General features: G+C 31.5%; 1 protein-coding gene across 1 annotated transcript; it reads right to left on the bottom strand.

The window, feature by feature from the left end:
- Positions 1-2,597: 2,597 nt before the first annotated feature.
- Positions 2,598-3,140, bottom strand: LOC112779145 (uncharacterized). Its single transcript, XM_025823395.1, has 2 exons — positions 2,964-3,140; positions 2,598-2,915 (listed from the first exon to the last, which is right to left on the bottom strand). The coding sequence occupies exons 1-2, from the start codon at positions 3,138-3,140 to the stop codon at positions 2,598-2,600; spliced, it is 495 nt and encodes a 164-aa protein (XP_025679180.1).
- Between the last annotated feature and the right edge of the window lie 10,630 nt (positions 3,141-13,770).

The following is a 13,770-nucleotide window of genomic DNA, read 5'->3' as shown; positions in this document are numbered from 1 at the left end:
CCCCACTGATCCATCATCAGCAACAAACTTCATTAGCAATAGCTTGGTGCAAATCACCGCCCCAAACTCATTGATGGTATTCCTCCCTAGGATGAGGTTGTAGGCCGTGGAGTTCCTTAAGACAACGAAGTCCGTCATTAGCGACCTCTTCCCCCTGCCTCCGCCAATAGAGACCGGGAGGGAAACTACACCATCTGGCTTGATGAAGTTATCGCCTAGGCCTACTACGCCGTGTTGGTGGCCTTTCAAGTCGGTATCCCGTAGACCCAGAGCGTCAAATACATTACGGAACATGATATTGGAGTCAGCCCCTGTGTCCACCAGGATCCGCTTTACTAGGCCGGTGCCCACCCTGGCCGTGATCACCATCGGCGTGTTCTCTGCAACCTCGTCAAACCATTGATCTTCAGGGCCGAATGATATCGAGGGTACTCTCCGGGGGGTCGGCGTGGGGCCAGAGGACATAGCTAAGACCTTGGCGTCCTTCTTGCTAGCCGATTTCGATCTGGGAGGGATGTCTCTTCCGATCACCACATTTACCACAGTGAGACTGTTGAGTTAAGAAATTAACTAAATTAATTAGTGATGACAAACATTATTTTTGGGCAAAATAAATAATTAGTGTTGATTAATTATATTTACTTATTACTAGTTGTTTATTGTTGCAGGCCAAAATTCCATAGCCCAAATGGAATGAAAAGCAATCAGCAAAGTTGTTGGGCTGAAAGCAAAAAAAAAAATCAGAAGCCCAAAAGAAACAAAGCCAAAGAAATCAAATCGGGCCATGCTTACCAATACTCGATCCAAGCCCGATCTGGTTTCAGAAATGCAAATCCCTCTCTTTCAAAGTGCAACGTTCATCTCTCTATGACCAAGTCAAATCAGCTTCAGAAAAGTAAGAAAGAGAAAGAGAGAAAGAGCTTCTTCACCAAGACAGTCACTAAAGAAGCAAGAAAGAGAAACTAAGCTTGAAAGGCAGAAGTCATCTCAACAAATCCAAACCAAATCAAGCTTAGGTTATAGGTAAATCTTTTCCTCATACATGCAACTTGGTTACATCTCTTCTTCCCAACTCTCTGCTCTATCCGAAATGGGATACAAGGGAAAGAGGATTTCTGTTCTTCCCTGTTGTGTATCTACGGTCTTAAATAAGACTTGGGGACCAAGTTGGTTTTCAAGGGCTCATATCAAGTTGACCTTTGGAAGATTTCTATGGTTGATGTTTCATGGATTTCGGTCAAGATGAGGAAGTCAGAAGGAAAGTTTCCTCTCTAAGGATTAAGGTGAAAAAGTAATTCTGTGAGTTGGTGAAGCTCAAGGCTCAAGGTGTTGACCTTGGAGAAGAACCAAGCAACATGCAAGGAGATAAAAGAAGCTTGCGGCTCATTCAGAAGGCAAGGAGAGAAAACCAGAGTGTGAGAACAGTGTTCTGTTAAGAAGTTCCTCTACTTGGATAATGCTTTCTTTCAAAGAAGCATTCGGCCAATACTGAAGAACTGCATCTGAAGTTTGCGAATCTGGTTTTGCACATAGCAAAGAGGCTGATGACGAAGTCAATCTCCTTCATGTTTTACAGATTGTAATGTACTTTTCTATGTTTATCTTTCTGTAATTTCTTGTGAGAAAAGGCATTGTGAGAAAGCTCAAGTAAAAGCCATGAGTGGAAAAAGGCTGAGTGATACACTTGAGAGAAAAGGCTAGAGTTATTTTCAGATTTCTTTAGGTGTGTTTATGTCTTGTATCTTGTACTTGTGAGGTATCCCTTTCTTAGTTGGGTTAGCACTAAGAGTGAATAGTTATGTATTAGCATAGCCAATGTCAAGTTAGGTTAGAACTTGAGTGTGAAAGGATTGGGTCAATCCTGTGAAATTGGTGTATGTAATACTGTTAACTATAGTGAAATTCTTCCATAGTTGTGGAGGAGACTGGACGTAGGTTGCATAGCACAAGGCAACCGAACCAGGATACATGCCGGTGTTAGCTTTTCTCTTCTCTGCTGTGTTCTGTTTTTTGATATTCATGAGACAAAAATAAATTGTCTCATAAATTTCCGCTGCTGAGTACAAACAGAATCAGAATTAAGAGTTTGTTTAAAAAGGATAATAACAGCAACTTAAAAGGAAGGCATAGATTCAACCCCCCTTCTCTAAGCCTACCACAACCTTCAGAGACCACGCTCACTGTCCTCCTCGGGCTCCTATCTCTACCTTACGACGCGGCTCTTGTCCTCGGTTGATCGGTCACGGTCCCTCCTCCACGGTTCCCTTATAAGGTAGGAGAACTCAGCCAACTTTCCTTCTCAGATGGCTTGCTCCAGCGGCCATAGCCCTTGTGGTAATCATAATAGAGGTTTTTGTTTCCTCCCGTCCTGTCCTTGAGTTGTCGGGGCTTCGACAAGATGCCCTTGTCGGTGATGTACTGATAGACTTCAACGATTGGATCCGATAGGGGGTGTAGTTGGTGAACTTTCCAACGCGGGAAAGGGGCTTGAAAGTTTTAGCTGACGCTCCGTCTCTGAAGTGTTCCTTAGATCTTTCCCCGCCGCCGAACGAGCGGGCGTTAGGGTATGCGGGCTGCCGTTTATTGGCTGCCACGACCTAGATTACTTCTTCATCATTGATATATTCCCTGGCCACGTTCTGAATTTCCTGCATTGTCCAGACGGGCTTGGTGGTAAGGTGTTTTCTGAAATCCTCATTTAGTAGTCCGTTGGTTAAGCACAAGCTGGCCACCGAATCGGTTAGGCCGTCAATCTCCAGGCACTCATCATTGAATCTATCCAGGTACTTCCTGGTCAGCTCGCCGGTTCGTTGAGTCACTCCTAACAGATTAATCGGGTGTTTCGCTTTAGCGATATGCGTGGTGAACTGGGCCAAGAAGGCGCGACTGATGTCGGCAAACGTGGTTATGGAGCCCTAGGGGAGGGCATTAAACCAACAAATTGCTGGCCCAGCTAAGGTTACCGGGAAAGCCCGGTACCTTACTTCATCCCCTACCCCTTCCAGGTTCATCCTGGCCTCGAATGCCGTTAGATGCTCTTGGGGATCTTGAGTACCATCGTACCTCATATGTGTCGGCTTATCAAAGTGCTTCGGCAGCCGTACTCCGAGGATCGAGTGGTGGAAAGGGGTGGCCCCCATGACCACCAGTTGTCAGGTTCTTCTCGGTCTTTCCCTACTGTGTTCTCTTTAAGGTCGGCTTCTTCTTTCCCTTTCTCTGTAGTGTTCTTGTTGTGGTCGGCTCCTTCTTCTTCGCTCTCTATCGCCTTCCCAGTCTTCCTCCTCGGTATCTCTTGTCGGTGATCGGGTGTAGACCAGAGGATCTCGTCGTTTCCTTAACGCCTCTCTGCTTTTCTGGCTTTCTGATTCTGTCCGGGGGCTCGGAGTGTGCCTGGAGTGAATTCTTCGGAGACTCCTTTATCCTCGGTGAGGGGATCGGGAATGCTCTTGACTAGGAGTAGGCTGACGACTTTTCCGGTTGGCTACTTCTCGCTCTAAGTTCTGCACCCTATGGCGCAGCTCTTGTATTATTCTGGCGCTGTCACTGCCTGTTCCTCCAAAGGGTCGTCCCTCGGGTTGCCGCGGGGGGGGGGGGGGGATCTGGTGCCCTCGCGAGTGGGAGCTCCGGCAGCTACCCTACTGCTTCTGGGATCCATTCCCTTCCCGCAGGGCCCGGCTCCGCCGTCAGCCCCCCAGGAACCAAAACAAAGTCCATATTAGCTAGGTCCCCACAGACGGCGCCAATGTATGGTTAGTCGGTTACCGGACGGCTTGGGGTTGCTTGTCGGGTGTGAAGGTGGGTCCCAGCCTTGGCCTGGATCCTGGGGCTGAGAAGCGTGGGCGGCCAACTTCCCGAATTCTTCATGAGTAGAGGGGGGTGACACCTGCAATGACACTCCGACGTTCAAGTCAGTAGGTGTGCAGGTGGTAAGGAGGAAAAGTTATGATGACGTACCTTGGGAGAGGGGTAGGACCCTCCCCTTATATACTCTGTCAGTAAGGCGGGCCCCACGAGGGAAGGTCTTCTTCCAAGAAGGTTCGTTTCCCACAGCTGTCACGCAGCTGGCAGTAAGGACGCGTGTCCGGGTCGTAGACCGAGCGGGTTATGCACGTCGACCCGACCGTGCAGATCGGTTTGTCCGTGGGCCGGGACGACGATTTCGCTCAGTTGGGCTGGACCGTAACAGGACCTAATTAAAAATTCGATAAAATTATAGAGATCTGCAAATAATTAAACCTTTAAATAATTATTTATAATAAAAAGATATAAAAAAATTATAGAAAATTAGGGATATGAGAAGAGATCCACGTGCAAGTGCAATGGCAGGATCCTCTTAATCAGAGCTTAGATTACGTGTGTTGCCAAACTCCGCAAGCTAACAGATTCCCTGCCTATGTCAACGGAGGGGGTGACCGTTTGCTATCATGTTTTTTTGTTATAACCAAGGTTTTTACTTTTTAATGCTAAGGATTTCTTTGTCTTTTTCCTCTTTAGATTTAATTAACAATACTACAAGAGCTTTAAGGCTTTGTTTGTTTGAGAGGAAAAATATGAAAAAAAATAATTATTATAATAGTACAAAATAAATTAGTAGAATCCACTATTTTTTTTTTTTTTTAGTGTTGGAAGAAAAACTTGCCATGTCATTTTATTATAATATTATTTTTTAATATATTTTATAATACAAAAATAAAATTATTTTTTATTCATCTAAATATATATAAAAAAATAAAAATTTACTCAATTTTGTTTCTTTCTCTTTTTTTTTAATTTCTTTTCTTTCAACCAAATAAAGTCTAAGAGTATTAGATAAGATATTAAATATAAAAAATTATATGATAAACATAAATACTTCAAATTTTTAAAGATTTATTATATAAAAGTTAAGAAACGATAATATCACTCATATTTTTTATAATATTGTTTTATATTTTTTATATTATATATTTGCATAAATTAAAAAAAAGACATTACTAAAATATAGAAGTGATAATAGTCGTTCTCTGAAAGTTACATAAAAATTATTTAACAAAAAATTAACTAATGCTTTATGACGTGTTAAGAATTTTGTTTTTATTATTTAGTAGAACATATGTAAGGTTGGTCATGAAGTTGACCATTTGCGTATCTTCTTATAAGGTTCAATTTCTTACAAATGTTAACAATTTTGACTTATAAAAAATAAAAAATCAATTTTTAGCCTTATATATAAATAAATGTTAAAAAATCAATGAACTGAAAGCGTGTATATTCTTAGAATAATTTCGGAGTAATTTCTTTATTCTTTTAAGTCCCGTTGAATATATAAAAGAAAAATCAACGAATAAAGGTCCTCGTTCATTCGTTAGTTATTATAAATTAGTGAGTTTATGAGATGGATTATTTTTACCAAAAAAATGGGCACTAGCGTTATTATCGTAAATCAGAAAGTGGTGAGTTTGTTCCGTTTAGCCTTATGTTTGCAACAAAGTCAATAAGTCACTAGATGGATGGTGACTTTGCATTCCTTCGGACTTTTCTAGAAAGAGTAAAGTCGCAATTTTGTAGTAAGAATTTTAATTTGTCAACATAAATAAGAGTTAATAATTAGTTAAAAAAGTTGTATAGAGTTAATTGATCCTAAAAATTTGAGGTTGAATTTAAATTGACCCATAGAATTATAATTAACTTAATTTAGTTTCTAAAATTTATAACCAAAAATATATCTAAAAATTTTAATATAAAAGAGTCGAATTTTAGATAATTTTTTTTATTTTATAAAAATAATTAGTATATAATTATTAGAGTTAATTTTTAAAAAGATTTATCAATATATATATATATATATATATATATATAATTTTTTCATAATTTTATTTTAAATATTACATAAAAAATATAACAATATTAATAATATATTATAAAATCATAAAATATTAATAAAGTATAGCGTGTTTAGTTAAAAATTATCACATATCTTATTAATTAAAATTAATTCTTCCAAAAATTTTAAAAAATTTGAAAATAAATTATAAATTATTAATTGTTTGAAAGACATAGTATTCTTATAGAATACAAAATATAAGATATTTTTATAAAAAAAATTTTAACAACGTAAATTTAGAAAAAAATGAGTATTTTTTACAAGAAAAGAATATTTAAAGTACATACTGTGATTACTAAAATATAACTATGTAAGTTATTATTAATATAATAATATAAATATTAAATATTTTAATATAAAAAAATAAATATAGAGATTATTATATAAAAATTAATTTGAAAGGTACAAAGACTTGAGAGTATGATATTAAATTAGTTAAGTAAAAAATATTAGTGAATTAAACAATTAAGACATAAATTCATCACATATTAAAAAATAATACATATAAAATTTTTAAATTACATGATATTTTTTTATTTTTTAAACACATATCTCATATATAAATATAATTTTTTAAAATTTTGGGGAGCTGAGGCCACTACTCACCCCCTCTAAGTTCGTTCCTGTTTATAACAGTAACTGATTTTTGTAAATGATATATTGATTTTGTACTGTAACTAACTAAGATTTGGACTCCCCATTTAGATTTTATGTGACTAAAACCTATTAGACCTCCCAGAAATTTGATTGACTCTCTAATATTCTCACGAAACCGATAATAACAAGTCCAATTTTGCGATTCTAGAAATAACAATCAAACTTCTGAAACTCTAATAAATTTTAATTGCATGAAACTTAGGTAAAAAATTCAAATTACAATATGTTAATATACTAAATCAATACGTTAATAGAAATTAGTTCAAGAGTTAATATGAGTTGAGATTATAAATTTTTAAATCTAATTTGAGTCTATTAAAAATTTAAGAATTAAATTAAATTTGACTTTAAATTAAATTTAAATTAAATATTAACTGAAATTGTATATCTCAAAATTTGAAATTTGCACATTTAAAATCTTTGTTAACTGCTTATTAGTTATTTTTTTATTATTTCCTCAGATTTATCTTTACCGTAATGACTAAATCACAGCAATATATCCCCCCCCCCTTGTATTTATGAAAGTATAAATTAATTTTGTTGATATTTAACTCATATCATATTAAATTTGACAAATCCTTTTATTCAAATTTATAATTAAAATGTAATATAATATTAAAAGAAATCTTTTATAAACAATACATTAAAAATGTAAGACATAACATATTAAAAATAATTAATCTTTATGTTTAAGTCATTTAACTAACTAAATCTAACCAAGTAGATTTAACCTAATTCACCTCCACACGCCACTATTTTTAACAAATTTCTGACTTAATGCGCGAATATATATAAATGTCTTTTTCCATGCGAATTTTGTTTTCTATTTTAAATTTTTTAGTAGTGTTTTTTGCGTTCTCTTCCTCCTCTGTATTCTCTTTCTTTTCTTTGTTCTCTTCGTTCAAGATCAATACTCTTTTATGTGATTTGAAGATTTGGATCAAGGTTTTTGAAATCAGGTTTGAACATATATTTTATTTTCGAAAATAATGAATGATGTAAGTTCATATTATGAGTTGAACCAAGACAAACTGGATTATTGTTTTGAAACGAATCAACTGGATGGCGTTTGGTTCGAACCTTGTTAATGTAGTTCGTTAGTATTTGATGCTCCTGTAGTTGAATAATTTCGTTTTTGTTTGTAAAAATCAGTGTTCATGGTTGAGGGTTTGAATTTAAATGTAATGTAGGATTTTTATAAAGTATATTTTTGTCCTTGAAGTTTGACAAAAGTTTCAAAAATATCCCTATGTTTTATTTTATTTTGTTTTAATTTTGTTCCAAAAGTTTTCGATTTGCATCAAATATACCTTAAGACCGATTCAACAACAATTTCATAAGAACAACCCTCAAAACAAGCAAATCAAGCATAATTTTTATGCATTATTGTTAGATTGGTTTTAAATTTTTTGAAAATTTAGCCATCGAAGGTATATTTGATGCAAATAAAAAACTTTTGGGACAAAACTGAAACAAAATAAAACTAAAGGATTTTTTTAAACTTTAGGGACAAAAAGTATACGTTACCCATTTTTTTCATTAAATCTATTTTTGTTCCTAATTTCGGTGTATTCTGAATTTAATTTCGGTGTAAAAACTAAGAAATTTATGAGTTATTATTAAGAAATTTTGGTGTATTTTTATTTTAATAAGGTCTGCATAATTTAAAACTCTTCATCTTCCTCCTCTTCTTCATCTTTTGCTACATCTTCTTCTTTTTCATCATCATCATCTTTTTTTTCTTATTCATCTTTTCCTTCTTGTTTTACTCTTTTAATAAGAATAAAAAAAAAAAAAGATAAACAAAGAAGAAGAAGAAACATATAATGCTGTAAAATTACTAGGAAGAGGATGAATCTACATTCATTCAACTAAAAGAAAGAAAAAAAGAAGAAAAAATACAGCATTAAAGAAAATATTTTTGTGCTTTTGTAGCAAAATTTTGGTGTAAAAACAAAAAAATTTGTGTTATTGTTAAAAAATTTCGGTATATTTTTATTCTGATAAGTTCTGCATAATTCAAAACTCTTCCTCATCCCCTGATACTTTTTCTTTTTCATCATCTTATTTTATTTTTTTATAATTCTTCTTGTTTCACTCTCTTAAAAGAAATAAAATAAAAAAAGAAAAAAATTAATGCTGCAAAATTGCTAAAAAGAAAAGGAGGAAAAAGAAAAACGCAGCAACAATAACAGCAATAAAAGAACGACGATGGAGAGAAAACACGCGAAGAAGAAAAAGGAATGCGACGAAAAAGAAAGAAGAATGCGAAGAAGAAGGAAGAACGCGAAGAAGAAGAAGAACGCAAAGAAAAAGAATTATATGTTTGCATTAGTGAAGCCTGCGTGTGTACACGCTGTGTGTAATAGAAGTAGTTTTTGTTGGGTTTGAGCCAATTTGATTGAATTTAGTTGCCAAAAACACTTGAATGTGTTGCTATTAAAAATAGGGATGGCAATGGGGCAGGTTTTTGCTCTACCCGACTCCGTCCTGCCTTACAATAACCCGCATCAAACCCGCTCCACTTCTATCCGCAATTAGTAAAAAGTTAAATCCTAATCCGTCTCATTCCTACCCCGCCCTTATAATTATTAAAATCCAACAAATAAAATTAAATTTTAAAATTTATATAACCATCGTTACATACCTAACCTAAATTAAAATAAAAATTTAAATATAATATAATAATAATTTTATTAATTATTTTATATATATTATATATATTGAAAAGAATAGGAACAGGTTTAACCTAAATTTGACTCCCGTTTTGCTCCATCCAAAAACTCGCCTAATTAAAAACCCGCTTTGGTACTGAAGCGAGTAATTACCCGCCTTAAACAAACAAGGACAAGGTAAATATCTATGGATTAGGATAATGTTAGCAACCCTAATTAAAAACATCATGTGTAATATCGCATAGTCTCAAAGGATTTTAATAAAACTTACCCTAGTATAGGATAGTTCTATACATACACCGTTGTTTAACAGAAATAATTATACTTGTATTTTTTTTAGAAATAGTAGTGAGATAGTTAAGTCAAATATTTTTATTAATTAATATAATAATAAATAATTAGAAAGTAGTGTAGATATTTTTTATGGGAGTCATTCTGATAAAGATGTTTAAAACGTTTTTTTTTAATATGTTTTTTAATAATTAAAATTTAACATATATAATCGATTAAATCGTATTATTTTTGTCAAAATTAGGCCAGACAAAACAAACTAATTTGACCAAAAAATAGTGAATCAAATTTTGAATCGATCTAATTAATATTATTTTTTATACAAAATAACTATAATATCCCTATTATAGAAAATGACTGAAATACTCTTATTATATATATTAATTTTAAAAATCTTAAATTTTAGTCATTTTCTTCTTTGTCCTCGTAGAGTTAGAATTTAGAATTTTCAATATATATATATATAAGGGATATTTTAGTTATTTTTAATAATAGGAATATTATAGTCATTTTTTTAAAAAATTATTAATTTATACCGATTTAAAATTTAATTTATTAATTTTTTGGTTAAACTGATTTGTTCAGTCTAATTTTAATAAAATAACACAGTTTATTAATTGATTATATGTGTTAAATTTTAATTTTTAAAAAATATTTTTAATTAAAAAAATACATTTTTAATATATTTATCTAAATAGGTCCCATTTTTTATACCTTTGACAACAATAATATATAGAAGTTAAATCTAATATTTTCATTAGAAAAAACAAGCATTTTACATTTCCAATGAAAAAATGGTTTAATTTGCTGATTATTTATTCATCAAATGATCCTAAAACTCATTATAATTTCTAAATCGTTATTCCTCCTCCTGAATTTGGTTTGAACTTTGATATGCTGATGATATAATGACATAATGCATGGGTAATTTAGAATAGGGTAGGGTGGTGCTTGTGGAATAATTGTGATGGTGATTTGGGTGGCTGGGGCATTTGTTTGGTTGTGGTCTATGGATAATTATTGTGCCAATGGAATCAAAGTCACACAAAATGAAATAAAATAGGAATGAAATGGAGAAATGTCTATTATTATTTTTTTAATTTTTTAACTTAGTATGTTACGGATTAATTTTTTGTGAATTAAAATTTTATTTAAAAATTTATTATTAGTCAATAAATTACTGTATATATAAAATAGAATTTAAATTCTCGATATTTATTTAAATAGACTAATAAACTAACTGTTAGATCAATCCAACTTAATTAAACTAAAGGTCTATTATTATTTGAAAGGGATGTTGGAATATGCTTAGCTTGTTGTGAAAAAGAAGGAAATTAATTAAGGTATATATTTTTTGTATAATTGGACTTTGTCAAACTTAAATTCATATAAGTCAAAATAAAGAAAACAAATCGAAGAACACACGTCACTATAGATGCTAATATAGTTATACGATGACGAGATTCTAGAAGTAGCTAGGTTAAAGCAACTTAGAGATTAATTAGATTGTAAGTAAAGAGTAGAAAAATAGTAACCTGATTTGTATATGACTATTCAAATTAAATAAACATTCTCTTTTCTTAATGGCACTACTGCTTTATTACATAATAAATAGAGATGCTAACGTATTTATTAATCCAATATGTTATAAATTGATATGGATAAATACTTTATAATAAAATTGAAAAATTATGGATTCAACTCTAATTTCTATCTTGGAGTTAATTAATAAAATATTTTTTATAGATATATATGGCTGCATTTCTTTCAGAGAACAGAATAGGACAAGATACTGAGAATAAGATAAGACAAGACACTGATGGATGGACAGAGACACAAAATTTTATGTTCTTGTATTCTATTTGGTGATAAACTAGAACAAATTTAAAAATTCAATTTATTTTTATTTTTTTTCCATTAAAAATTTGAAATGAAAAATATAATAATAAAAAATATAATTATGAAAAATCAATAACAATAATAAAAGAAAAAATAAAAAATAAGTTGTGTCTTTTGTTAGTGTCTCCGTGTCCTTCCTGTCAGAATGGACACAAAATACACTTGTCTCTGAACACATTGTTTCTGTCCATATCTCTTCTGTCAAACACGATTTTGTGTTTCTGTACCCCTGTCTCAGTATCCTGTCTCTGTAAACAAACGCAGCCTATGTGATAAAGGGTTATATATTTTATTTGAAAAAAAAAAATCTCTCTCATATGTCTCTATTAGATATAGCTATTTTTATTTGAAATCAGTGGAATTATTTTGGGTCACACAAATAAAAAGGACACTATTATTATTGATGATGGAGTAGTTGACTCATTGGCCAAAAATTTGAAAAAAATGAGACTCAAACCCGCAACCTCTTAATTGAGTATGGGGAGTCTATGTCATTTGAGTTATAATTGTTATGTGTTTTTTTAATAATATATCACTTTTGAGATAATAAGTGATTAAGTTGATTTCTTTTCTAATTTAATACATATATAAAAATAAAAATAATGTGTGGTTATAAGGCCATGCACATGCAAATAATGGAGGGTAGAGGTAGGGATATGGTTACTTGATTATTATTACAATTGAGGCTGCTTTTTTCAGCAAAAGTCGTTGAAGGTTTTAATCCAATATAACGCAAGTCGTCGCAGAAAAGAAAAAAATAGATTGCATTCACACACATACTCAAAATATATAAAGTAACATGCATGGAAACACATACATATATATAACACATCCACCATTATTAAACATCTGACCTTGTTTTGACTCATGAACTTTATTTGATTTGGATATGGAGTAAGATATCTTCTTAATATATTTGATAGGTGGTTGATTAGTTTTTTTGGTTATTTAAAATACGTGATAAAAAAATGACAGAATATTCAAAAATCAAGAAGCAGATACATCATAAGTTGTTAATAAGTCGATTATGAATTACAAAGAGTGAATTGATTTTAATTTTTTAGTTATTAATAACAATGCCAGAATAAGTTGTTAATAAGTCGATTATGAATTACAAAGAGTGAATTGATTTTAATTTTTTAGTTATTAATAATAATGCCAGAAATAACTACGAATTAATTTATATTTGTTTGTCTTGTAACGGTGTGTTCTTTAGTTGCTCCACTTGGTTTTGTTAAACTTTTGTTTCAAAAAAAAAATATTTCATCCTCTAGTTCATACTTTACTTGCTTGCTAACAAACTAGTTTGGATTAGGGATAACACTTGCGTGAGGCCAGAGAGAGGGGGGGTGGGGTTTAACTCTAATTTAGAGGGCTAATATTTTTTATTTAAAAAAAAGAACCCTAATTTAGAGGGCTAAGTTTTTTATAATTTCAAAAAAGAAGTATAAAGGAAATGGCAAGCTAGATAGTGAGTCTAATTGGAAATTATATATAGTGGCGGGTGGGAAGTGCCTTTTCACTTCTATTAAGCAGGACATTTGAAGTTAAATTAAATGTGATTTATTTTTAGTTATAATATAAGGTGTAAGTAAGTCATGTAATAATTCTCACAAAGTATTAGAGTGAGCATGCCAATTACAAAATTTCAACTACCTATCAGGTTTGGCTTTAAGATCATCACCATTATATATTCAACATGTATAAAGAAGTTTAATTTTCTATATTTATCATAAAAAAAAGGTGAATCTTAATCATTACACATACTACTATTCAATCAAGAGTAGTATTAGAAGACCAGCAAATTTTGTTATTTGTAACTATTAATTAGTCATTATTAATATTTTTAATGGTGTAAGATTTTATTCAATGGTGTGAAATTATTTACTTTTCTTTTGTTGATTAAATGCAAGTCAAATTTTAATAAAAATGCTAGTTCCTAAACTTTCTTATTCAGTTAAATCTAACATTATGCATATTAGGCACTCAAAAAAGACTCAAATTACAATAGAGTTTATGCTTAATTGCTTATTCATTACGAGTTTAATTAGGACATTAATTTTTTTTAAAGTAATAAATCAGTTTTTAAAAATTTTAAAAGTGAACATTTTAATTTTTTTTAAAAGGTTAATATAATACACAAAAATATTTTTAAAGTTTTATTCTAGTAGACAAATCAATTTTCAGTTTATTTTTCAGCAGAATAATTACTCAAGCCAGTCTCCAAAAATTTAAAAAACGGACATTTTAGTTCTTAAAAAAATTTAATATACAAATCAATTCTAGCATTTTTCTCTATCAGACACAACAATCTTCCGTCTATTTTTTGACATAACTCACTAAATTCTTCAAGTATTTATTAGAAAAAGAATATTAGTAGATATT

The sequence above is a fragment of the Arachis hypogaea genome, chromosome 19 (assembly GCF_003086295.3).
Source record: "Arachis hypogaea cultivar Tifrunner chromosome 19, arahy.Tifrunner.gnm2.J5K5, whole genome shotgun sequence".
NCBI lineage: Eukaryota > Viridiplantae > Streptophyta > Magnoliopsida > Fabales > Fabaceae > Arachis > Arachis hypogaea.
The sequence above is the reverse complement of the archived record's forward strand: the minus strand, read 5'-3'. Positions and strand labels throughout refer to the sequence as shown.